A 27,515-nucleotide genomic window follows, 5' to 3' on the forward strand; every position below is an offset into this window, starting at 1 on the left:
TCCTAGCACCAATCTTAGCAAAGCTATTTAATGAAGTTGTTTGTTTGGGGTTTCCACGCACCTGGACCATTAACACTATCTCACCCATTCACAAGGCAGGGGATCCCATGAGTCCGGAGAACTACCGGATCACTATGATTGGACATGTCGTGTCCAAGATTTATGCATCAATACTTGATTCCAAGGTCAGTAGATTTGCGGAGAGTCGAGGACTTAAGAGTAGCAAGATAGGCCAGATTCCGATGTGATCATGGGACCATGGACCACATTCTCACGCTCAGATGTATCATCGAGGAGGCGAGGGCATGGAAGTAGAGGGTTTATTGTTGCTTTGTGGATTTTTGCAAGGCATTTGACATGGTTTCGAGAGCCCGCCTCATACGGTGCCTACAGGATTTGGGTTACGACCAGGAGATAATTTGGGCTGTCATGGCACTTTATGAGAGTGTTTCAGGCAGAGTCAGGGCAAGATCTGGATTGGACATGTCGTGTCCAAGATTTATGCATCAATACTTGATTCCAAGGTCAGTAGATTTGCGGAGAGTCGAGGACTTAGAGTAGCAAGACAGGCCAGATTCCGATGTGATCATGGGACCATGGACCACATTCTCACGCTCAGATGTATCATCGAGGAGGCGAGGGCACCGAAGTAGAGGGTTTACTGTTGCTTTGTGGATTTTTGCAAGGCATTTGACATGGTTCCGAGAGCCCGCCTCATACGGTGCCTACAGGATTTGGGTTACGACCAGGAGATAATTTAGGCTGTCATGGCACTTTATGAGAGTGTTTCAGGCAGAGTCAAGGCAGGATCTGGGTAGACAGACGAGATCATGAGCACTATCGGGGTCAAACAAGGGTATCCATTATCACCTACCTTGTTTGGCCTATACATTGATGAGCTTGAGACAGTGATGTACACACAGGGGGAGGTAGGTTGCTCCCTCGAAGGCATGCTGATCCGGATATTGCTTTATGCAAATGACGTTGCTCTCTTGTCTTACTCAGCAGATGGCCTCCAGAGACACCTTGACGCACTACAGTTCTTTTGTGAGTCTCATGATTTGGAGGTCAACCTAGGCAAAACCAAGGTTATGATCTTCAATACATCTCGAGCCATTATGCGCCAGGAGCAGTTCACATTTGATGGGTCACCTGTTGAGGTAGTTTCATCATACACTTATCTTGGGGTCGTCTTTTCCACACCCACCTTCACACTGAGACCCGCGATGCGGGCACGCTTGAGCAGAGGATATGCTTCATTGGCTAGACTAGACAAGCAGTGCTTCCGCTCTCACTTTCAGGATCCGCAGACCAAAGGGTTGCTTTTTTACTCCTTGGTCCGTCCAGCGGTCCATGCTGGGGGCCAGACTTGTCGAATACAAAGTGGGCCAGGGTGGAGCAGCTATGGGTTATCATGTTATCACGGATAATCTGTGGTAAGCCATCCATTCCTCACCAGATCATTCGGGCAAAGTTTGGGTCACCCCCATTACAGCTAGATGTTGCATTTCAGGTCATCACGTATTTGTACCGAGTCATGGAGTATGGGGATTACACCTCTGGGCGTAGCAAGCTACCCTGGCTAGCACTGTCCTCTTCTATGGCACTTGCAACAGGAGGAGACCAAAGGTGTTGGTATGCACGCACAGAGAGATGGTTCGAGGGGCTGGGGCTCCACATGGACAGACTACCCCCATTCCAGTACAGCATGGATGCTCCATTTTCTCCCCTCCTATCACACGAGGTCAACCAGGTTATCCGTGAGGATCCATTATAGCTACACACATTCCAGACCTGGCTGGGCCTGAGTGATCTTCCAGTGAAGTTGGGCTTCTATAGAGATCACTTCTTACATATCACAACAGAGGGTTTCATTGACCCACCAGGGTACACTCAGATTTATTTACCCCACTCACTGAGGATCTCTCTTGGGCAATTCCGGGTCTCTTCACATAGACTTCGTATCGAGAGCAGCATAGCAAAGCGACTACCCAGGGAGAGGCACATATGCACTTTGTGTGACATGCAAGAGGTAGTTTTCTATATAAATGTGTAGTTTTCTATATATGTGATAGATAATCTAGGAGAGAGAGAGAGAGAAAGAAAGAAAGAAAGAAATTTTATTAAAGGTCCACGGAAGGCCATACATGGCCTATGGGACACAAAATCATCCGAAAGGAAAATACATCATCAACGATGCGCCAACTAGGTGGCCTCATCGTAATACCGCTAAGATGCCAAAAATGGCTACAAAAATCCTGGATACAAAATGAAATGAAATAGAGTACCAAAAATGCCTAGATACAAAATGTAAAATATGAAATATGAGGAACATCGTCTTCCCTAAGGGGTCTGTGATCCAAAGAAATAAGGAGAGAGAGAGAGAGAGAGAGAGAGAGAGAGAGGGGGGGGGAAGAGAGAGAGAGAAAGAAAGAAAGAAAGAAAGTGTATTATTGTCCACTAGAGGCCAAAATGGGCCCATGGGACATCAAGAACTCTGCATACAAGATAGCACAAAATCAACGTGCCCCAAAGAAGAGGCATCGTCGAAAATCATCTAAGTGCTACGCAATATAATGCAAGTGAAAGTACATAATGTCAAATCTGAGCCTAAATACAGAGTAAACTAGATGCAAGGAAACCGCCCCCTGGTGCAAAATGGGGGGGATGAGCACAATATGCCAATGCAAAGATACAAGTCCAGGTGTCACGGAGTCTGAGAACCGAAATAATACTGGAAATCCTGTCCATCGACTCTGCCTCCTGCTATGAGAGTACAAATCTGGGCAAAGGTGAGGTGAGCGGCTGGTGGGGCGAGATCTCCATGAGTAAGTCTCCTCCGAAATGCTGCCATCATCCTGGATCGTCTGGAGATGAAGCGGCGAGTACGTCCCCTATGTAACAAGATCCTGCGGCGTCTACAAACCATCTCATATGTACATCCACATGGTGGAAGCATGTGTCCTGTGTGGGCTCTGCCGTCCTCGTGCTCCTCCTGGTCTCTGTCCTCTGGTATGGCGTGTGCCTGAGCTCTATGAGGCTGGGCTCTATCACGCTCCGGTCTGTGCTCTCTGAGGTAGTCTCGCCGAAGCATAGTGGCCTCCCTGACATAAAGGGCTAGGCAATGCTGATCCTCGTAGTCCATCACTCGTGAGAGAGGTCCAAAGCCATCCGTGAAGAGACAGTGGAATCTACCTCTAATCTCATAATATAGCGGGCATCTGCAAATGAAGTGCTCCTCTGACTCCACCTCTCCCATGGTGCAACAAGGGCAGATCCTGGTCTCTCGACCTGATCGCCGTCCATCCTCCATGCGTCGCATCCTACCAACCTCTATCTCGAGCTGATGCGAAGAGACTCTAAGCTGGCCGAGGGCAATCCTCAGTGAGTGGGACATGTGGGTACCTGTATAGCCTGGTGGGATGACAAATCCATCCTCTGAGATCCGAAGGAAGTGGTCACGATATGTGGCCATCTTCACCGGAAGCTGCGTGGGATGAATCCAAGTGCGATACGTATGAAGCTGCAGCAAGTCTGCTCTCGTGACCTGGCTAAGCTCGTGGCGAGTCAACTCGAGATGAGGAGCATCTATGCTGTATCGGAACGGAGGCAGTCTATCCATGTCTAGTCCAAGGGATGTGAGCCACCTAGTGAGTCTGAAGTACCAGCAGTATCGGGTCCCTGATCGTGCCAACTCCATAGAAGATGCAAGTGCTAACCATGGCAACCGAGCTCTGCCTGCTGCTGAGTCTCCAAACTCCCTGACTCTGTGCAGATACATGACCGACTGAGAGAGAAAAGAGCGAGAGAAGGAGGAGAGAGATAGATTGATTGATTGATTGAGAGAGAGAGAGAGAGAAAGAAAGAAAGAAAGAAAGAAATTTTATTAAAGGTCCACGGAAGGCCATACATGGCCTATGGGACACAAAATCATCCGAAAGGAAAATACATCATCAACGATGCGCCAACTAGGTGGCCTCATCGTAATACCGCTAAGATGCCAAAAATGGCTACAAAAATCCTGGATACAAAATGAAATGAAATAGAGTACCAAAAATGCCTAGATACAAAATGTAAAATATGAAATATGAGGAACATCGTCTTCCCTAAGGGGTCTGTGATCCAAAGAAATGATGGAAGTCATGGCCATCGACCATGCCTCTTGCCATGAGTGTGAAGATCTGGGCAAGTGTCAAATGGGCTGCTGGCGGTGCCAAGTCTCCATGGAGCAATCTCCTCCGAAAATCTGCCATCATCCTCCGTCGTCTAGAAATAAAGCGACGGGTACGGCCTCTGTGTAAGATCATCCTGCGGTGCTGCCGGATCATGTCATATGTACATCCTCGAGGTGGAACCATCGGTGCTCTCTGGCAAGATGGGCTATCTCTGTGCTCATGGTCCTGCGCCTCGTCCTGCTCCTCGTGAATAACCAGGTCTCTGGCAGGGATGCGATGGTGCTCTCTGAGGAATCTCTCTCTGTATCTGGTGATCTCCCTGATGAACAACGCTAAGCAATACTGATCCTCATACTCCATAATCCTCTGTGTAAGATCATCCTGCGGTGCTGCCGGATCATGTCATATGTACATCCTCAAGGTGGAACCATCGGTGCTCTCTGGCAAGATGGGCTATCTCTGTGCTCATGGTCCTGCGCCTCGTCCTGCTCCTCGTGAATAACCAGGTCTCTGGCAGGGATGCGATGGTGCTCTCTGAGGAATCTCTCTCTGTATCTGGTGATCTCCCTGATGAACAACGCTAAGCAATACTGATCCTCATACTCCATAATCCGAGAGAGAGGTCCAAATCCGTGCCCAAATAAACAGTGAAATCTGCCACGGATCTCATAATATAAAGGGCATCTGCAAACAAAGTGCTCCTCAGTCTCCACCTCCCCCATAGTGCAACAAGGGCATATCCTAGTCTCTCGCCTGGGTCTATGTCCGGTAGCTGTACGACGCATCCTGCCGGCCTCAACGTCTAATCTGTGGGAAGATACCCTCAGCTGGCCCAAGGCAATCCTGAGTGAGTGCGACATATGAACGCCGATATATCCTGGGGATATGATGAAGCCATCCTCTGAAATCCTGAGAAAATGGTCACGATATGTGGTCATCTTCGTAGGAAGCTCCGTGGGATGAACCCAAGTGCGAAACGTGTGTAGCTGCAACAAATCTGCCCTGATAACCTCTCATGCTTGCACTACTTGTGCCAGGAAAGTACAAGGCAAAAAACATGGACGTGTACATGGCACCTTTGATAGAGGAGTTACAGATATTATGGAGAGGAGTGCAGGTCTTTGATATTTCCAGAGCTCCTAGGCATACCAATGATATTTTGGTCAGGGGTATCTTGATGTGGACCATGCATGACTACCCAGGATATGGAGAGTGCGCAGGTATGTGGTTATGTCTTTACATGTACAATGAGGGATTATGCTTTTTTTACTCTCTTTTGCACGCATGTCTTGTACTAACATATTCATGCACGCGTGCAGGACTTGTTACAAGTGGGTACCATGCTTGTCCTGTTTGTGGACCCGCTCTGAAAACAAGGGAGGCCCGTAGAATAGAGAATGTGCACCCCTCAAATAGTGGAGTCGATGCTGCGGTAAAAAGATCATCCTGCTCCATGCTATCATCCCTGCCTTCGGATTGATGGACATATAAATCCTGCACCATATCATCAAACACCTCCTCCTCCATGGCTTCATGAGGTAATGGCAGAGGGCTACTATCACCATCACTCCATGCATCCATAACGGTCCTTCCTAAAGATCCCACCTCATATCGCCGACGCTTCGCCTCCTCACGATGAGCATAGGGCAACATATGCGGGTGTGGGAGTAGTCTTCTCGCACTCCTCTCGAGTCCTTGGAACCAACCAAGTGTGCCCAAATGGTAGCCCCCACATTCTTAAAGATATGCATGGGATCCAAGAGATGATTGATTTGTAACTGACCCCAATAAGGAAGCTCGTGAAAGATCGATAGCCTCTTCATACCAGGAGGAGGTTCCTCTCCATTCTCCCTCCAAGCTTGAATCCAATCACTTGCTTTCAAATATGATGGTGGTGGATCAAGCTGACCTCCACGTGCGAGATGGTCGAGCGGAAGGTATCGAGCATGACCTTCATAAGGGTTTTAAAAATACTTGTTTAATATTATAATTATGTATATACATGTAGAGAGAAGACTTATAAATTAAAAAGCATTTATTCGTACAAAAGAGGGGTAAACAATTATGCAAAATGAGAAAATCAAACATATTGCTATTTTAAATGTGTGCTTGCTTGCATGTGTTTCTATGGTTTTTTTCAAAGTGACCGCCCCTAGTCTTTGAAAAAACCTTTACGCTTAGATGACTTACTAGCCATTGAGGAGTAGATGAAAATGAGCTATCATCATGGTGGAGCACTACATAGATGCCTGAGGATAATGGATGTGGGTTAGGGTTTAGAGTTAGGGTTTAGGGTTTAAATTTGCCATGTGGAGTTGTCCAAAGTAGGCAAAGGCACTCCGTCTTTGACATATGACATCCCATGTTGACACATGTGCACAAGTACACATTGAAATTGCCTCCTAGGATATTGGGAAGTGCACATCTATAACCTATAAACCATGGAAAAGGGGGGGGGGAACAAAGGACATCTCGCAGCTTTACATAAACAATATAATTTGAGATCGATACTTACAAATTGGGCCTCCCATGATTCAACACCCCCTGCTCCAAAATGCATGTACTTTGCATGTTGAACTATGTATACTTGATAAGTTACTCTATCTCCATCTAGTTTATGCTTGGAATTTGAGGCCACATCAGGTAGCCATGTGGAGAGTGTGTGGTACCAACAAAAAGTATGACCTCTCTCCGCTAACATCTGCGAGGATGTCAGTGCTAGCCACGGTAATCATGCTCTGCCTGCTGCTGAGTCTCCGAGCGCCCTGATCCTATGCAAGTATGTAACTGACTGAAATGCTGCATCTAGCGCTAGGGGTGTAGCTCCGAACTCTGCGAACGTAATCTGATGCGGTACCGTGGGCTTCGCTCTGATCAATCTGGAGAACATGATGGTCTGTAACCTCTCTACTCGTCTCCAATCTGCAACACTGAGATCTCCTGCCCAAAAGGGGCTAGCATACATGACTGCAGGTCTCACCAGCGTATCGAAAAGTAAGGACTTCGTGTCGAGAGAGAGAGAGAGAGAGAGAGAGAGAGAGAGAGAGAGAGAGAGAGAGGGAAAGAAAGAAAGAAAGAAAGTGTATTATTGTCCACTAAAGGCCAAAATGGGCCCATGGGACATCAAGAACTCTGCATACAAGATAGCACAAAATCAACGTGCCACAAAGAAGAGGCATCGTCGAATATCATCTAAGTGCTACGCAATACAATGCAAGTGAAAGTACATAATGTCAAATCTGAGCCTAAATACAAAGTAAACTAGATGCAAGGAAACCGCGCCTGGGTGCAAAATGGGGGGATGAGTACAATATGCCAATGCAAAGATACAAGTCCAGGTGTCACGGAGTCTGAGAACCAAAATAATACTGAAAATCCTGTCCATCGACTCTGCCTCCTGCTATGAGAGTACAAATCTGAGCAAAGGTGAGGTGAGCGGCTGGTGGGGCGAGATCTCCATGAGTAAGTCTCCTCCGAAAAGCTGCCATCATCCTAGATCGTCTGGAGATGAAGCGGCGAGTACGTCCCCTATGTAACAAGATCCTGCGGCGTCTACAAACCATCTCATATGTACATCCACAGGGTGGAGGCATGTGTCCTGTGTGAGCTCTGACCTCCTCGTGCTCCTCCTGGTCTCTGTCCTCTGGTATAGCGTGTGCCTGAGCTCTATCAGGCTGGGCTCTATCACGCTCCCGGTCTGTGCTGATGGTCTCTGAGGTAGTCTCGTCGAAGCATAGTGGCCTCCCTGACATAAAGAGCTAGGCAATGCTGATCCTCGTAGTCCATCACTCGTGAGAGAGGTCCAAAGCCATCCGTGAAGAGACAGTGGAATCTACCTCTGAGCTCATAATATAGCGAGCATCTGCAAATGAAGTGCTCCTCTGACTCCACCTCTCCCATGGTGCAACAAGGGCAGATCCTGGTCTCTCGGCCTGGTCGCCATCCATCCTCCATGCGTCGCATCCTACCAGCCTCTATCTCGAGCTGATGCGAAGAGACTCTAAGCTGGCGAGAACAGAGGAGCACTTCATCTTCAAGTGTCCTGTTTACTATGAGATCCATGGGCGTTTCTACTGCTTCTGTGCTCTGGATTCAAGATTCACTAGTCTTGGGCTCTTGGGTTCCTGGTTCCTTTTTTTAAGGCAAAAGATAGACTTCTATTAAGCATGAATGCTCCAAGAGAGAAGCTCAAGGTAGAAGTACATCATGCGATGCATGAAATAACAAAATAAAATCAAGCTCCCATAGTGAAAGAGCTAGAAAATAACCAAGGTTGATAAGGTTGATTGTGCCACCTTAAACCTATGAAAGCTTCCACCTCAACCCTGTGGGAGCTTCCACTCACTCAAGACAGCATTCCTCCTAGTAGATGCTTGTGAAGGTCCCTGCATAGTCCCCCAAATGGTTATCAAAGTATGTATCGTGTCTATCTAGATACTAGCCAATGTGTGAGCTAGGGTGGACCTAGGAACCATCCAAAGCCTCTGCACATATGGATCTCCAAATATGCCAAGCTGCTATGCTCACCGAAATATCTCATGAAGTATCCATAGAAGCATGCGTAGGTCTTTACAGAGAGCCGGGAACATCGTCCACAGAACATGACTCAGCCACATGTTATCGAATCAAAAGATCCCAAGAAAAGCCATGTCTCTCATAAAATACCGGAGGTCCAAAAGAGAGAGCCATGCTATCGAGCCCTAGGTCATAAAGAAAGGAGAACGCATCAAGATGCTCAAAAGTCTAGCAACCCCTTTCCAAATGATCCTTGCCTATCTGCAGCTGCATAGGCAATACTGAATAGATGTTAGACTCATCAGCAGAAAGGCAATAAGGAGACAACTCGAATTTGTTCCAAACCTCGACCTCCACTAGTTCACTACAATCCCTCCATGAAGAGAGTGATTTTTCTATTCTTGAGGAATTTCAGAGCCTCTTCCAAATGGATTTTTGCAGATAAGAAGAAGAGTCATGTCTCTCATAAAATACCACAGGTCTGGAAAGAGAGAGCCATGTTATCGAGCCCTAGGTCATGAAGAAAGGAGAACGCATAAAGGTGCTAAAAAGTCTAGTGACCCCCTTCCGAATGATCCTTGCATGTCTGCAGTCGCATAGGCAATGCTGAATAGACTCATCAACATAAGGCAATGAGGACAACTAGAATCTGCCCCGAACCTCAACCTCCACGGGTTCACTGCAATCCCTCCATGGAGAGAGTGATTTTTCTTTTCTTGAAGGATTTTCAGAGCCTCTTCCAAAAAGATTTTTGCATATCAGTGGAAATCTGAAAAATCTCCCAATGAGGAGCTCTAGGGGGGATTCCAACCTTTAAGACTGAGTTCGAACGTCCTAGCATTACTAATCGTGTATCAAAAGAAGGGGAGGCTCGTCTCTCGATGCCCTGGGGTACCACTGCAAATACTTTATGGGCATACCTCTATAAAGCCAAAGTCTCGATAATCTTGATGGAATGTGACCTAGGTTAGGGTCTTCGTACCATCCTGACTCCAAAAAACACTGTTCCACATGTACGGCCCTTACAGGCTGAAATGCATTATGCAAAATAATATCGTCCATCGATCTAGAAAGCCTACCCCCAGAGTGAACATCAAAGACCAAGGCATCCCCAGCTGGTCCACGTAGTCCTACAACCTAAAGAGGGGATGCCTGATCTTGAAAAGGCTCTTAGCCATGTGTCACTAGAGTGCAATCTGTCACCCAAAAGAGCCCAATCCAAGGGTATGGCTGCACAATCTGCTGGATTCTCCTTGCACGGGTTGCCTGTCAATATGGGGAGTTTCCTAAGAGTGCTCTTGAAGCTGGCCCAAGCTTTCAGGATAGTGGAGATGAAGGAACTTTGAGATGCACTAATGTAAAGATCTGTCTAGTGCTATCATTCCAATCTCCACTAGTGGAAGGAGTGCAGGACTGTATGCATTTAATAAAGAAATCCTTCCAAGGTTCCCACTCTAGCAAGAGTCCTCTGACCACCACCCTTGCATAATAAAGCTCTACTTTGCAAATTTGGATCTATTACATTGAGTCCACCGTTCCATCTCCCTAGCCACCTTGGCTCTAGTATCTGCTGAGTCATCTAAACCACCCCAAATAAAATTCATTATTTATCGGTCTTTTGAGGTGAGTGATGTAATCCTAGAGTCGCACCAACAAGAACAAACAAACCAAGCTGTGGCCAGCAATACTTGGGTGACTACCACTGCCCCGGAGGTGAGGTCAAGTTTGGCTGAGATCCAAAAAGAAGCTTCCTCCTAACATTCTCCCAACACTGGAGCAAATTACTGCAATCGAGAGATACCCACAACGACCTGGCAGCCCAAGTACCTGATAGGAACACCCCTCTGGATCTCAGTAAAACCAAAATCAGTGCCCCAGCCTGGAGTGTCCTCATCACTTATCCAAAAACCAGGTTTACCTCTGGACTATAATCTATTGATATGACATAATACACAAATAACTTTTTCTTCGCAAAAAAGGAAGGGGGGTGCATGATTTTGGTCATGATTGAAGGGGGAGGAAGGGGGAGGTGCTGCTAAAGAAAGGGGCTTCCACCACAGCCGAGGAAGAAGGTGCAGGTAAAAATTGGGCTTTTTGGCTGCTGCTAAAGGTGGAAATATTTTAAAAATACTAAATGATTACCTCTACTTCTCATAATAATCAGCTCACAAGGGATGCAAAGGAACACCTTTGGGAGGGCGGTGCTCTGCCTAGCATGCAAAATCAAACTTGTAGGGGGCCTAGGATGGAGCAAGCTGGGGGAGGGGAGGAGAAGGTGAACACGAAGGAGGCTGGGAAGGGGCTGAAGTCTAGTGAGCAGAATGGCAAGGAGAAAAGAAGGAAGGTATGGAGCGATTCTTTCCTACTTTCCATACTCCTTACATCAGGGGCAGGTGAAGAAGAGAAGGGGCTATCTGTCAAACCTGAACAAGGTGTGATAAGGAAGGGCAACCTTGGAGAAACGTAAGCCTACTGCAGTCTTCATTGGGTGTCCCATTCAATACCGTGTTTTCAATTTGATGTCCTATTCTATACTATGTTCGTCAATGCTACTACAGCCTTCATTTGGTGTTCTATCCAACAATATGTTCTTGTAGTTCACTTGGAGCAATTTTGCTCCCTCCTCTCGTCCTCTGATCTCCTTCCGCCTCTATATTGACATCGATTCTCCCAATCCCTCCAGTGTGCACTGTTGAACCAAAAACTTTGATATGTTGTATATTTAGGGCTTATATACAATCCATTCTTCCTTTGTATGAATCCCATAAAGCATAAGTGGGGATATGTTGATCATACAAACCATAAAGCATACTGCTTCTACCAAGATCCAACTAGCTTGCCTTATTCTCCATCATACTCATCGAACACTCAACTCTAGTGTGGTTCTTGTACTCATCCATGTTGTTCTCTTGTTGAGTTTTAGGCAAGGAAGACTATCTATAGATTCCCCAGTGCTTGCAAAACTCAAGGAATGCCTTTTAGGTGTATTCATGCTTATATTGAAAGCGTTTGATTGAACAATTTGGTTGAGAATTCACGATGGTCTTGAATGCTTGGAACTTTTCCAATAATTTATACCCCTTCTTTATATTTCTTTTTAAGAGGATCACACTTTTCAGTATTTGCCCTATCCACTTCCGTTAGAGCTCTAAAAAATTTGCCAATACTTGAGCCTTTTATTCCTCGTTCCTTAGAGACAGATTCTCGTGCACAAGTTTTCCCACCTCTCTTAGAGAAGAAATCACACTCATCCATATAGAGGAGGAAACAACTCTTTAGCACTACCTCATGTTTTTACCATGATGATGACCTGTATCATATGGGACAGCCTCCATTATCAAAAAGGGACTAAATTACCAAACAATGAAAATCATAAGACTAATTCATCATGTGTATACTTTGAAAACATCTTGTGAAAATGCCTTTGATTGCAGGACGATAGTTTCATTCATCCAGTCCCAAACTGTCAACCAATAATCGGGATGACCACCAACCTGTAGATACACCAACAAAAAGAAATGACTACCCCTTAATATAAGCTAGCAATGTAAGCACTGAAGAACAAACACATACTGCGTTCAAGTAGCTTATTTTTCTAAAGGGAACACTTACTACATGATATGTACATTCTCAGCCAAATGTTCCGCATTGTCCTTACCGTAGCAAGTTGGGTTCCATCGTGACTGAAAGCCGCAGCTGTGTAAAGCCTTTCTGCCCCTGATTTTAGTACCTGCTCTTTAAACATTTTATAAAATTCGTTTGGAGAACATCATAGTGTGACAAAATGCTTAAAGCTTGAGGTAACTACATCTAATTTTCAAATTAATATGGTAAACGACCAAAGCTTCTTTGGAAGGGTGCCTTTCTCTTATGATCCTTTTTAAAAAAAATATTTTTCACTGCAAAAGCATGGACTTCTAAAACTTTGAGTGCTAATTTGAACGATTGAAAATGACAAACACTAAAATTTGTATCATGGTGGTGTATGAATACTTTGACACACCTCATCATAGGAAAAAGTATGCACGCCATACAGAACATAGTACATGAGAAACACTCTTGGCTCTTGTGTAAATTTTCAGCTATTGCAGATAGAATCAGGTAGAATATGACAGGCCTCTTTTTACTTTGCCAGTGCACAAACTTGACACGTCAGTTTTGAATCGCTGAGTCGTCTTAGGTTTCTTCTCTCTTCAAAAGAGAAATTTCATCTACTGGTTTTACTGGGTTCTCCACTTAGGTTGTGGATGCAGTTTGCACATGAGGACTTCAGTTATTTGTTTCTTGTGAAATTCATGACTATTGAGGTACCACATATCCATATGCCCAATCTACTTAAAAACGGCTCGGTGGTGGTAGAAGGTGTACCTATCTGAGGTACCACAACTCCATATGCCCAATCTACTTTAAAACAGCTCAGTGGTGGTAGAAGGTGTACCGATAAGAAAAAAGAAAAACTTGGTGCCTTACGGTCTGCTTTCTAGGTTTTGGATCACACCTGAGAGCAAACGCCAACAACACGTGTGTTGGGTTATACAACAAGCAGATTCTTCAATGTTCCATCAAAATGTAAAATGGGTCAATCCTTGCAAAAACACTGACAAAACTCAGCTTTCTCCAAGATAGAGTGCAAGCTATACATGTTGTCTAGCCATATATACATGCGGGTGCCAACTGGTGAAGTCTCTTGTCCCCCTATCACAAGGCAGTAATGTGCTACCCAGATGTGCCAAGCTACGATGTTGGCAATAGTCTTCAAGACACAATTCTCTAAAAAGCTCAAAGAGGACACCTAGAGATTCCAAAATCCAACAGTGTTGTCTAAGGTAGCGAAACTACCTTGGAAGACCTACTTCAAAGGGGTTTCGTTGGCAAAACTACATTGATGACTTGCTTCAATGAGGTTTCTTTGGAGAAACCCTTTCATGAAGATAGGTTGAGAGAGGGTTTCCAATGTCACCCCCTATTAAGTAAAAGTTGTGATAAGGATCATAAAAGACTTTTCATAGAAAAGTCTACTATACATGTGGGTTTCTTCAAAAGCCATCCCATTCATGTATAAAATAAGCATTAATATAATACTTTGCATATTTCTAACTGAAGCTATGTTTTCTTCCGATCCATTTTTGCCATATTTTTACTTAGTTGGAAGCTTTTTTTTTTTTTTTTCCTTCGCTTGGACGCTTGGACGATTTCACTCGAAAAATGGTCATCCCCCCTAAACTCTTACCATCCAATAGTGACAAGGGACATCTCTCTTCACTTGCTCCGGCCAAGAGCCTATTGCAAGCCCTCCATGTACCACTAGCGTTTTTTATTAAAAAGTTGTCTTCCATAATCCACTGGTCCAAAGCCATGACCAAAGATGATCAGTTGCTCTCCTCCCCGGCTGCCTCCCTACTCCTAGCTTCTCCTTCCCCTCCCTCCACCCCTCACAGCCAACCTCTCCTAGCCTCCTACCCCCGCCTCCTCTCAGCCCCCCCTCTCAGCCCCTCTCCATCTGCTTCTCCCTCCTCTCAGCCCCGCCCCCTCTTCCTCCCTCCACCCTTCCCTCGCTCCTTCCTCCCTCTGCCCTTCCCCTGCTACCTGTCCCCTCCTCCACTCTCAGCCCCCTCCCCCGCTACCTGCCCCCTCCTCACCTCTCCCTCCCCTCCCCCGCTACCTGCTTCCTCCTCCCCTCTCCACTCCCCTTTAGTCCCACCTCCTTTTCCTCCCCCTCCGCTCCCCGCCCCCCCCTCAGTCCTTTCCCCGCCTCCTTTCTCCTCAACACTCCCCTGCCTTCTCTCTACCCCTACCTGCCTCCTTCCCCGCCCCCCTCTCAACCTCTCCCTCTGTTCGCCCCCTTTCCTCCTCTCCCCCCCTCCTTCCCTCCTTAGCCTACTCTCTCTGAGGACTTCTAGCAGAGATTTCTAGAGGGACAGTCCCCCCCACAACTCACTGACACTCAGGTGTGGTCTGATTATGCACACACGCTCTATGATATCCCAAATCAGCCAGCCCCTAACCTATCACATATGCCACGCCCCACATCCTGCACCCTCTTCACTAGGGGGGGGTAAAAGGATGCCGTAATGAAACTTCATAATGGCCGAGTGAAGGATCATGAGGGACTATGCATTGAATTCATTGCATATGGGATTAACCTCCTAGCCCCGATCTTAGCCAAGCTATTTAATGAAGCCGTTTGCTTGGGGTTTCCACGCACCTGGACCATCAACACTATCTCACCCATCCACAAGGCAGGGGATCCCATGAACCTGGAGAACTACAGGACCATCATGATTGGACATGTCATGTCCAAGATTTATGCATCAGTACTTAATTCTGAGGTCAGCAGATTTGCAAAGTGTTAAGGACTCAGAGCAACGGTTCAGGCGGGATCATGGGACCATGGACCACATTCTCGTGCTCAGATGTATCATCGAGGAGGCGAGGGCACGGAAGCAGAGGATTTATTGTTGCTTTGTGGACATTCGCAAAGCATTTGACACCGTTACGAGAGCCCGTCTCTAACTACGCCTATAGGATCTGGGTTACGACTAGGAGATCATTTGGGCTGTCATGGCACTTTATGAGCGAGTTTCAGGCAAAGTTCGGACAGGATCTTGATGGACAGACGAGATCATGAGCACTATCGGGGTCAAACAAGGATGCCCATTTTCACCTACTTTGTTTGGCCTCTACATCGACGAGCTCGAGACAGTGATGCAGGCATAGGGTGGGGTAGGTTGCTCTCTCATGGGCACGCTGATCTGGATATTACTTTATGCAAATGGCATGGCTCTCTTATCGTCCTCAGCAAAGGGGCTCCATAGACACCTTGATGCACTACAGTCCTTTTGTGAGTCTCATGATTTGAAGGTCAACTTGGGTAAACCCAAGGTTATGATCTTCAATACATCCTGAGTCGTCATGCGCAATGAGCATTTTACTTTTGAGGGGTCCCCTGTTGAGGTAGTTTCATCATACACTTATCTGGGGGTCGTCTTTTCCGAACCCACCTTCACCACGTTATCCGTGAGGATCTACTAAGCTACACACATTCCGGACTTAGTTGGGCCCGAGTGATCTTCCAGCGAAGCTGGGCTTCTACAGAGATCACTTCTTACATATCACAGCAGAGGGTTTCATTGATCCACCAGGATACACGCAAATTCACCTACACCACTCGCTAAGGATCTCCCTTGGGCAGTTCCGGGTCTCTTCACATAGACTTCATACCGAGAGCGGCCGAGCAGAGCGGTTACCCAGGGAGAGGCGCATATGCACACTATGTGACATGCAGGAGGTTGAGATAGAGAGGCTATTCATCTTCAGATGTCCTGTTTACTATGAGATTCGAGGGCGTTTCTACTGCCTCTTCAGAGATAGTTATGGGATGTTGGCTCGTGTCCTCTCCTACCCAGACCAGCAATGTTTGGCTGGTTTCATTCATGAGATGCTTAGACAGGATACTCCGAGCACGGAGACAGGAGCACACTTCTCCCTCGACTGATACCTCTTAGAGCTCTATCACGGAGTTCTTTCAACCAAATCACATAGACCACCATGAGGCGAGACCTTGACATGACCGCGACCCGGAGCCTGTGACTCGATAGCTCAGACAGAGGATTGACTCACAGATCACACTTGGGGACATCCCCTCCTTGTTTAGGGTTGGAGCCCGACCGACGGGGGTCACAATGGTCTTGGTTAGACGCAGAGCTACGACCAGGACACCAAGAGACCTACCAAGACTGCACCCTCGAGGGGGCGACAGTGCTCTATTGCTGACCTCATGTCTCCGCTTCCACAGCCTCATCCATCCTGATGTTCTGTTGCTAACGATGATGATGATGATGGTTATGATGGTGATGCCGACGATGATGCTAAGATTCATATATATATAGTTGGGATATGACTATGCTGTACTTATGACTTAGTACTGCCATTTTGTATTTTATTGCATTATGCTTTGGTGTGGATGCTCGTTTAGTAGCTCCACTACCATAGCTCATTGTATTCAAGTTTTTTTGCAGTCTTTCGAAGACTTTAATAACCTTTCTTTCTTTCTTTCTTTCTCATCCCCTTCCCCTCTGACTCCCCCCCCCTCCCTGGTTTTCCCACCACAGCTGCAGAGGCGATCAATTATGACGGGGCTCCTAGAGTTAGGGCCCTTTCGTTGGATCCTAATTTATTTGACAACCATGTCATGCTTCAGCGTTTGGATGGTTTTTTTCTTTCGACAAAGAGTGGAGATCGCAGGTAGACAAGACCAGTGTAGGATCCGCAGGACCGTTGGCCATTTCGCCAGGGAATGCCCAAAAAAGAAGAAGAGACCCAAACATCCTTCTGGTACAACAGCTCCCCCTAGACCTCGACAGGGGGGTGATATGGTTCCAGCACCCCCTCCTTGACCTCAGCAGGGTGTTGGTACAATTCCAGCACCACTTCCTCGACCTCGAAAGGGTGTTAATACAGCTCCTTCACGTCAGAGTGCTCCCTTGGCACCTCCACCTGCTGTCCCTAGATGGGTTTTGGTTTGTGTGCGGCCTTCACACCCTCCAGATCAAGAGGCCACTGTCCAAAATGCCATACCCTCTCGAGCTAACATGATGGAGTTGCCCTCACATAAAAAGGGAGGCAGAGAGGGTGGTATCCACTCCTTGGAAAGGGCACCTTGGGATGCATTCCTCTTAGCTTCAGCAGCAGAGATGCTTGATTTGATGATGTCTCTCACACTTGGTCACAGTCACTCATGTTTTCCTGGTCGAACAGGAGGCCACAGATGCCTATTCATGCATGGATTGACCGTTTTTATGTTGATGATTGGGTCTTGGATAGAGGAGGATCAATTTGCATTGCCCCTGGGGTTTCCACTTCAGATCACTTTCTGGTGGTGCTAATGGTTTCTGAGCCGCACTTGAGAGATTGGTTTGCCAATATTAGGATTCCTGATGCCCTTTATGCAAAGAAGTACCTCACAAAGGCTGCTTTGTAAATCTGGGTCTCTCACTTGCAGGGTGGAGTGCCTACCCTGTCACATATGGCAGATGCACTCTTTGATATTAGTGGCTTTTACCATCTTGTTGCGAGTACCAGGAGATGTGAGATTCTTAGATGACAGATTGGTAGTTGGACACTCTGATTTTTTGGAACTTCTACTCAAAATCAACCAGCGTGACTCTGCTGCTGCTCCTGCTGCCCTCCTTCCTGCTCCCCTCCTTGCTGCCCCCTCCTTCCCCTCCTTGCTTCTCCTCCCTACCCTCCCCTCTACCTTCTGCTCCCCCCGCCTCCTCCCCCAACTCCCCTCCCTCGCTGCTGCAGCCCCCCCTGCATGCTGCCTCCTCCCCCCCTGCGTGCAGCCTCTTCCCTCCCCTCCCTCCTACCTGCTGCTCCCCCCGCCTCCTCCCCTGACTCCCCTCCCGCGCTGCTGCAGCCCCCCCTGTGCGCTGCCTCCTCCTCCCCGCGCGCAGCCTCTCCCCTCCCTTCCCTCCTACCTGCTGCTCCCCCGCCCCCTCCCTCCCTCCCCTTCTTGCTTCTCCTCCCTCCCCTCCCCCCTACCCCCCGCCTCCCCCCCCGCGCTGCTGCAGCCTCCCCTTGCGCGCTGCCTCCTCCCCCGCGTGCTGCCTCCTCCCTCCCCTCCCTCCTACCTGCTGCTCCCCCCGCCTCCTCCCCCGACTCCCCTCCCTCGCTGCTCCAGCCCCCCCCTGCGCGCTGCCTCCTCCCCTCCCTTCCCTCCTACCTGCTGCTCCCCCGCCCCCTCCCTCCCCTTCTTGCTTCTCCTCCCTCCCCCCCCCCCCTACACCCCGCCTCCCCCCCCGCACTGCTGCAGCCTCCCCTTGCCCGCTGCCTCCTCCCCCGTGCGCTGCCTCCTCCCTCCCCTCCCTCCTACCTGCTGCTCCCCCCGCCCCCCCCCCCCCTCCTCCACTCCTCCTCTCCTCTATCCCCCCCTCCTCTCCTCTATCCCCCCCTCCTCTCCTCTCCCTCCTCCTTGCAGAATATGCCAATTATGTGACCACGGTATGCCAGAAACAGAAGAACACATGGTAATGATATGCCCTTACTATGCACACATTAGATAAAAGTTCAGCTCTCTTCTTGAGGGACATAACAGACAAGCTGATTTGCTACATAAGGCATCACCCTCAGCTTTAGGAACATTTGTATCTAAGCTTTTCAAGCACATAAACTCACCTAAACATAAAGGTAGTTTCTCTTATTACCCTCCCCTTTGAGGGAGGAGTCTTTATGTATGTAAGGTTTTGTATAGGCCGATTTTTGGTCTGGACGATAATATATTCTTCTTCTTCTTCTTCTTCTTGCTGCCCCCCCTATCCTCTTGCTGATTCCTCCTTTGCTCATCCTCTCTCTCCCTCCTTCCTTTCACCCTCTCCCCTCATATGGAGTACCCTATTCTCTGTTAGGGGTCTCCTGGGCTTCAGGAAAGCGGACAGAGTTCTTCCTTGCATTTGAATCGGCCTTTTCCACCTCAATTGACGAATGGGTTCCCACTCAGTCAATCCGTTACTGCCCACACCGGCCGCGAGAACCATCACTTTCTCAAAAGACGAGCTACAGCAGTTGCAAAGGATTTGGAGCATGAGTGTTCCACGACTCTCTTCACACGCATTCATGGCTCCCACCCCTCCAGGTCACAAGCTAGAGATTGGATGCTTGATGCACTTTCCCAGGAGCTCGCCCCCCACCTTAAGGATGTTCGTTTGTTGGCGCGATGTTTCTTTCAGGTGTGCCTAGATTCCCCGGACGTCACGAGAGACCAGCTACAGGCCGGGTTTCTATTTCTAGGCTACAAGAGGATTTTTTTGTTTCCCTTTCAACTGGGCTTTGACCAGTTGAAGAGGACAAGCAGGGAGTTTCTGTTTTCATCAGGTTCCCTGGTCTCCCCTCAATTTATAACCGGCTTCTTTCAGTTATTGGAGAGAGCTTTGATGTGGTAGCAGAGATCCCCTCTCTTCCTGGCGAGCCCTCTTCGGCTACTGAGGCGGTCAGGATGGATGGGGTACCCAGGGTTAGGGTCATTGTCCAGGACCCTAATATTTCAGATGACCACATCATGCTACAGCGACGATGGGTCCTTCTTCCGCTAGAGATTTGAGGTTGCAGGTCGGCAGGACCAGTGCAGGATTTGCAGATCCTTGGGGCACTTCCCCAAAGATTGCCCAAAGAAGAAAAAGAGGCCCAGAAAGCAACCAGCTCGTACTAGCTTACGACAGAGAGCAGAAGCAGGACCTACCGCTCCACAGGCACTGCCTCAAACACGGGCTCCCTCCCCTCCTAGGGATACTTGAGTCCCTCCTGCACCCCGTACCACCTCTGGCCCATGGTGGGTTCCGATCGCGGTTAGGCCCTCTACTTGAGATCACACATCCACCGCTTCAGAGGCTACCCCCTTGGAGCCTCGGGAGGAGACTAGTGTTCGGGAGCCTTGTTCGACTCCACCCCAAGATCAGGCTGTACCTTCCTCAGCAGCCTAGGTTGTTGGCACCTCATCCGCAGCACTTCTTAATCAGGACTCAATACAGGTGCCTCCTTCTGTGGATAGAGGGAAGGGGATCTTACATTCTATCCCTGCTTCGGTAGAAATCCTTCGCACCCCCTCCCCAGGACTGGCTCAGTGAAACTCCTTTTTCGCTCTGGAGGACTTCTCTGACCTCCCAGATGATGATTTTGTACCATCCACTTTCGGAGAGCCAATTATCAGCATCCCTCTTGAGAGATCTTTCTCTCTCTCACCTGTGGACTTTCCTCCCCTTGGACCTCGTGTGTATGGCAGGAGTTCAGCAGCCTAGGTTGTTGGCACCTCATCCGCAACACTTCTTGACCAGGACTCAATACAGATGCCTCCTTCTGTGGATAGAGGGCAGGGGATCTTACATTCTATCCCTCCTTTGGTAGAAATCCTTCACAACCCCTCCTCAGGACTGGCTCAGCGGAACTCCTTTTCCGCTCTAGAGGACTTCTCTGACCTCCCAGATGATGATTTTGTACCATCCACTTTCGGAGAGCCAGTTATGAGCATCCCTCTTGAGAGATCTTTCTCTCTCTCACCTGTGGACTTTCCTCCCCTTGGACCTCGTGTGTATGGCAGGAGGTCAGCTCCGGTGGAGGGTTCTTTTTCCGCCACCAGGTCGGGTAAGGTATTCCAACCCGCTTCCTCCCACCGATGAGGATAGCTAGTTGGAATATACAAGGATTGGGCGGCATCCCTCATCACCGCCACAGACAACTGAACAGGAATCAGATCCATCCAGGTGTTTCAGGTGGTTCCCTAGACATGTTTTTTCTTCAGGAACACAAACTAGATGTCAAAGATTGCTCTAAGTCAGGTAAGTTGCTTTCAGGCCGAACTTTTTGGCTTCCTGCCTTGGGAACCAGAGGAGGTACATGCATATCAGTTTCAGATTCTATTCTCCCTCTGATCATTGGACATGGTACCATAACCCCCTCCAGGGCCCAGTGGGTTTTACTTGTGATTGACGGACGTAAGGTTGGTTTCCTCAACCTCTATGCTCTGAACAACAGAGGGGACCGCGTTCTGTTTTGAAAAGAGTTGCTCTCATGGGCTGACATTGCAGATTCGTGGATTATTGGAGGTGACTTCAACATGGTTGAGGCACCTTCTGATAAGCAAGGAGGCAGAGAAGGTGGTATTCATTCCCTCGAGAGAGCAGCTTGGGATGCCTTCTTGTTCAGGTTCAGTGGCAAAGATGTTTGGTCAGACGATGCATTTCATGTTCAGTCTCAGTCACTTTATGGTCGAACCATAGGGTGCAGATGCCTATCCATGCTCGGATTGACAGATTCTATGTGGATGACTGGGCTCTTGATAGAGGGGGGACAATTTGCATTGCACCTGGTGTTTCCACTTCCGACCATTTTCCGGTAGTTTTGTCCATCTCAGAGCCCCATCTAAGGGTCTCACAGTATCAAGATTCCCGATGCCTTATAAATGGATGAGACCCTCACAGACGCAATCTTGAAGATCTGGGTTTCTCACATGCAAGGGGGGTGGCCGGTCCTTCACATGTGGCCACAGCACTTGCCAGTATTAGCAACTTTTATCACTCCGTTGCTAGTGCTCAGCGAGGTGAGGTACTCAGGCGGGAGATTGGTATCCGCCGGCAGTTCGCAGCCTTGCAGAGGGAGGAGCAGAAACGACCATCTGATGCTTGGGTACAGGAGCGCCTTGCTATGGCAAGGGCTCACTTGCAGACATTGCTTGATCAGAGAGCAGAGTATGCCTTCCATGCACGGAGTCCTGTTGGATACAGATGGGAGGGAGAGTCAATAAACACTTTTTTTCTACACTTGGTCCCAGACATAGTAGAGAGAGTATCAGGCAGCTTATTGACTCTGACGGCATTTTGCAATCTCATCCGAATACCGTCATGCACTTAGCGACAGCTTTCTATGCCTCCCTTCTCTCCGTAGATCCTGACACACAGGCCAGAGATGTAGCTAGAGATGAGATTTGGCAGAGTTTACATGTGTTGGTCACACCAGAGATGATTTGCTCACTTGATGCACGCTTTACCAACACAGAATTCAAGAGTGCTCTCTCCGCCCTTCATAAGGGCAAATGCCTTGGTTCCGATGGTCTTACTCCTTTTTTTACAGCCTTTTGGGATATGACAGGTGATCATATTACTTCAGCCCTGCAGGGCATTTCGGACTCGGGTGAGATGCCTGACTCACTGACCAAGGGACTCATACGCCTTATCCCGAAAGATGGCAATAGGAATTTTGTATCCCATTGGAGACCCATCACTCTTTTGGGCACTTTGTACAAAATCCTGGCCAAGGCAATTAGCATCCACTTGCAGCCCCTTCTTGCAAACCTCATCCATGATACTCAGACAGGCTTTGTGCATGGCAGGAGCATATTTGATAATATCTTTTCCTTTTGGGAAGCCACAGAGTGGGCTATGCAGAGCGGGCAGAGGCTGGCAGTTCTACTCCTGGACTTTGAGAAAGCCTATGACAGAGTAGATTGGGGTTTTCTTGAGGGCACTCTTCTACGGTTTGGATTTTCAGATGCAGGATTACTCTTTACAGATCAGCCCACAGCCAGGTTTTGATTGGAGGGGTAAGGGGTGACAGGTTTCAGATTTCCAGATCAGTTCGTCAGGGATGCCCTTTAGCCCCATTTCTCTTTCTCTTTGTGGCAGAAGCCATGAGTATCTTCCTTATATCTCAGGCTGAGCTTTATGGGTTGAGATTGCTCTTGAGACAGGAGCAGGAGCTTCTTGACTATGAGTTGGTTGATGACACTGCTATTTTTATTGAGGCCTCTTCGCAGTCACTTGATTCTTTCTGGACAGCCTTGGATATTTTTTGCTCAGATGCAGGGGCACACATCAATTGGCATAAATCCTTTGGCTTTTGGATCAGTGATGAGGACACTCCACGCTGGGGAGTTGACATTGGCTTTTCTTGGATTCAGAGGGGTGTTCCTATCAGATATTTGGGATGCCAGGTAGGATTGGGCATCTCTGCAGCACAGCAGTTTGCCCCAGTATTAGAAAGTATAAGGAAAAAGCTCCTTTTTTGGAGCTCAACCAAACTCAACCTTGCCTCTAGAGTTGTGGTAGTGAACCAGGTCCTCTTGGCCACCATCTGGTTTGTGTGTTCTTCTGGTGCCGGGATTGCATCACTCAGCTCATTAGACCAGTCATGAATTTTCTATGGAGTGGACTTGATGGCACGAGGGTGGCATGGGAGACCATTATTCTCCCTACAGGGGAAGGGGGACTTAATATCATTGACCCGGACTTGCAGTGCAGGGCATTGCTTTGTAAGGTGGTGGTGAGGGGACTCATGCCTGGGCAGGAACCTTGGAACCCTCCTCCTCCTCTTCCTCATCACTATCATCCTCATCTGCCTCGCCATGGAGTGCAATGCAGGCCATTGCTTTGTAAGGTGGTGGTGAGGGGACTCATGCCTGGGCAGGAACCTTGGAACCCTCCTCCTCCTCTTCCTCATCACTATCATCCTCATCTGCCTCGCCATGGAACTCCAAAAGACTAGAGCTGCTCGAAGCTACAGCAACATCCATCGTTCCTGTAAGTGTAAAATAGGAGCTACAATGTCTTCTCCCTCTGTATCTGCTTGCCTCGCTAGCATCCTATCATCATCCTTCTCCTTGTTGATCATTTCTAGGGTCACTTCTATCTTCTCAAATCCCTTTCCTTGATTTTGGAAATGAGACACAAATTAGTATGGATGTATACTAATTTCTCGGTATTCTTTGGAAGCAGCCTATTCCTTCTTTTAGTATGGATAAGAGAGAATGTGCTCCAATTCCTCTCACAAGGAGAAGCACATGTGCCTTGCGAGAGCACTCGAAGAGCTAACCGCTGCAAATTTGGTGTGTGAGTCCCAAATGTCTCCCACCATTTCACCCCTTGGTGCATTCTCTTTTCATCCTTTGCAATCGCACGACAAATGTGTCTGACATGGATTTGCAAATATCCAACTCATCATATAAGGTGCCTTGGCTACCAACATCATACTTGGTGTACCGCTCTATGGCATCCATCCACCCATCGTGCACCTCCTTATCACTATCTCGATTTTTCTCTCACCTAATAGGATGGAGAACAAAAGCTGCCGCATGCAATGGAGAATGCATCATATCCCACCTGTCAACACACAAGGCTCTAACATCAGCCAGCTTTGAGGATTCAATCCCATCAATAGTTGCCATCTTCTCGACCATCCGATCAGTGAGTTCATATACAAGTCCCATGGTAGCCCCTTCCCTATCAGCCAAGCGAGGATCTTCAAAATAAGTGCACAAAGCTTCACAATGAGTCTTGCATCTTGCCAAAATGAAGCACCCAATATAATAGAAGACACCTGTTGTGCTTTCATAGTGCGTGACACCTTCTTCTTGCAATACTCATCATTGACAACCATGTGGCGCAATCCATTGTATACCCTCTCAATCAACAAGTTTGCTAACATGATAAACATGTAAGCAAACCGTGTTTGTGCTGGCTTCACCAATCCCTTCTTGCTGAATTTTCTATACATTGCTAACACGGTGTGTTTCCAGGTAACAAATGTCACAATCATGTTAGCATGTACCAACACTGGCTTCACCCATGCAAGCTTTCCAATGTCCTCAAACAAGAGGTCAAGGCAATGGCATGTGCATCTAGTATAGAAAATGTGAGGCCACTCTTCCTCCACCAAATCTCCTGCCCGCACACAGTTAGATACATTGTCCATACACACTTGCACCACATTTTCAGCCCCAACATCAAGAATGTCATCTTTCAGTATCCCAAAGATGTACTCCCCTGACTTATACTGCCCACTTGTGTCCACGGACTTCAAGAAGGCTGAACCAAATATGCATGAGACCATGATATTGATTATAGGCTGGCGCCGAGTGTCAGATCACCAACCATCACAAGTTATGGTGCAGCCATATTTTTTTCACTTATCCCGGAACTGTAGCATCTCTTGATCTATGCATACTGCTTCATTAGTTAGCTCCGTTGTGCGCAAAACATTGTGGGATGGAGGCTTGAAGATAGGCCCAACTTGCCAATGGCACAAACCATCTCCAAAAAATAAGGGCTCCTCACCTTCCAATGATGAATATCCTCTACAAAGAAAAAACGACGGAGAGCAATGTATGCATCCTTCCGTGCCTGTAACTCCCATGCCTTGGCCAAGGCTCCCTTTGACATCTTCTGCTTATTTTGCTTTGGCTCATATGCACGAACAGATGCATTTCCACTTGCAGTACCACTCACTGAGGCATCTCCCAAATCAGCCACATGTTCAACAAGCTGTTTTGCAGCAGTTTTCAGGGCCGCCTTTGCCTGCAATCTTCGACAAGTATCTTTCATATTTTCGGGAGGAGCAGTACACTTGTCAACCCCCAAGCCTGTGAGCCCAAGAAAATGTGCCCTTATACGGGTCGGTCCTCCATCCCATGAATGAGGGCAATATTTACATTTACAAGTGTATTGGCCCTTCCCCAAAGGCTTTAAGGCCTCTACAAATTCCCATTCTGGTCCTTTTTGTCTTTCCATTTGCAGATATGCGAGCTGCAAATTTGCAAAAGAGGGCAAATAAGGGCCAAGGCATTGGGTAAAGGAACAATTTCCAAAGAGGGCTTGAAGCCCTTGCAAGCTGCCCTATTATATGGCATCAACTAAAGAGAGAGCACTTGCTGCAAAACGGAAAAAGAGAGCAGCCATTGCAATTACCTTAATGCTTGGAGCAGGTAGAGCGTAGAGGCAAGCTGCGGGCTGCAACGGTACGGTGACCACTCACCTCCAAAGCAAGTAGAGGCTGCACAAACTCAAGAGTGAAGGGCTGAGGGGAGTCGGGACTCAGGACTGAAAAAGAGGGCAAAGGGGTGCAGCCTGCCTAAATAGGCTCTTCCGAAGAGGGCAAAGGGCTGAGGGCAGCAAGGTGCTGAAGAAGAGGGCAAAGGGCTGCCTAAATAGGCTCTGGAGGCAGCAAGGTCAGTGTGCAGGCGGGAGAGTCCGTTCATGGGCGTATGTTCTTTCTTGGGATTCGAGAACCTTCACAAACACGTTGTACGGATTAGAAAATAGGAGCCAAATCAAACTATAAGGTACGGACCAAGTGACGTACGAAAATCCATACGGATGTCCGTACGTACGGCCGCACGGAACGTGTACGAAAAAAAGGTCCATACGCGTACGGATGCAACTATGCATGTACTCTCCCCCTCTATCTGAGTTGAGTGTTCCAATTCTAGAATTGGTTTGGTTCTCAGCCATAGCTTTAAACTCCTCAAACCAATAGAACACCTCAGATGTTTCCTTCATGAGAAAAAGCCATGTGAACGTGGAGAAGTCATCTATAAAGGTCACAAAGTACCTTGCTCCTCTATGCGTGGGAATAGTCATGGGGCCACATACATCACTGTGCACTATCTGCAACACTCTGGTTGCCTTGACCCAATTCTTGCCTTGTTTACTGAATGGCAAGCAATGCAATTTGCCAAGTGCACACCCCTTACACACTTCATTTGCTGGTTGCTGCAATTTTTGCATTCCCTGAGTCATATTATTATTGTACAAGTAGGACAATCCCCTGTGATGACATGCCCAAACCTGGCATGCCATAAATCAGTTTGGGAAGCATTTGCTACAGCCAATACCTTCTCATCATAAGGCTGAGCATCAAGCTTGTATAAGCCTCTGTCATATGTGCCTATTGCTACAACCTCATACCCTTTCTTTAAATCCTTCATCTTGCATTGGTTATCCTGAAATTCGACCAACATATGTTGATCATGGGCAATGTTTGAAACTGAAATCAGATTTTGCCTCAAATCTGGAACATACCAAACATCTCGGATATACTTAACTTTCCCATTATCAAGCTGAATAGGAATGTACCCAACTCCGATGATGTCTTGAGAAGCATCATTGGCACACGTAACCTGCCTGCCATGAATAGGTGTGATGCTCTCAAACCACTCTTGGCGAGGAGTCATGTGCTTAGTAGCACCACTGTCGATATACCATGTATTACTTGCAACAAGGGAAGCATCCCTTGATTAATTTTCAGCATTCAAATCCCCATTGGCATCCATCTTCTCATTAAATGCAGCAAACACAAAATCTCTATCATCACCTTGGGCAAGATGAACTTTGAACCATGTGCATCTGAAGCACAAGTTTTGGTGGGGGCAACAAAATTACTGCTAGAGCTGTCCCTTTTCCTTTTCTTGTCATTGGCAATCCTTTTTTGACACTCTGTGATGTAATGTCCTGGCTTCTTGCAATAGTTGCATTTACCCTTTTTTTTATTTTTGCTTGAATTGCT

General features: G+C 47.7%; 1 protein-coding gene across 1 annotated transcript in view; it reads right to left on the minus strand.

Annotated features, from left to right (window-relative positions):
- The window catches only part of LOC147902982 (uncharacterized), a 437,346-nt gene that overhangs the window by 390,286 nt on the left and 19,545 nt on the right, over positions 1-27,515 (minus strand). Inside the window, exons 4-5 of the mRNA XM_087373981.1 lie at positions 12,349-12,420; positions 12,089-12,184 (exon numbers count right to left, since the gene is read on the minus strand). Of these exons, the coding sequence (XP_087230107.1) occupies positions 12,089-12,184; positions 12,349-12,420 (168 nt within the window). The remainder of the gene's footprint in view (positions 1-12,088; positions 12,185-12,348; positions 12,421-27,515) is intronic.

Source organism: Dipteris shenzhenensis, chromosome 4 (genome assembly GCF_047967505.1).
Source record: "Dipteris shenzhenensis isolate YYH24624 ecotype China chromosome 4, Dip_SZ_1.0, whole genome shotgun sequence".
NCBI classification, from domain to species: domain Eukaryota; kingdom Viridiplantae; phylum Streptophyta; class Polypodiopsida; order Gleicheniales; family Dipteridaceae; genus Dipteris; species Dipteris shenzhenensis.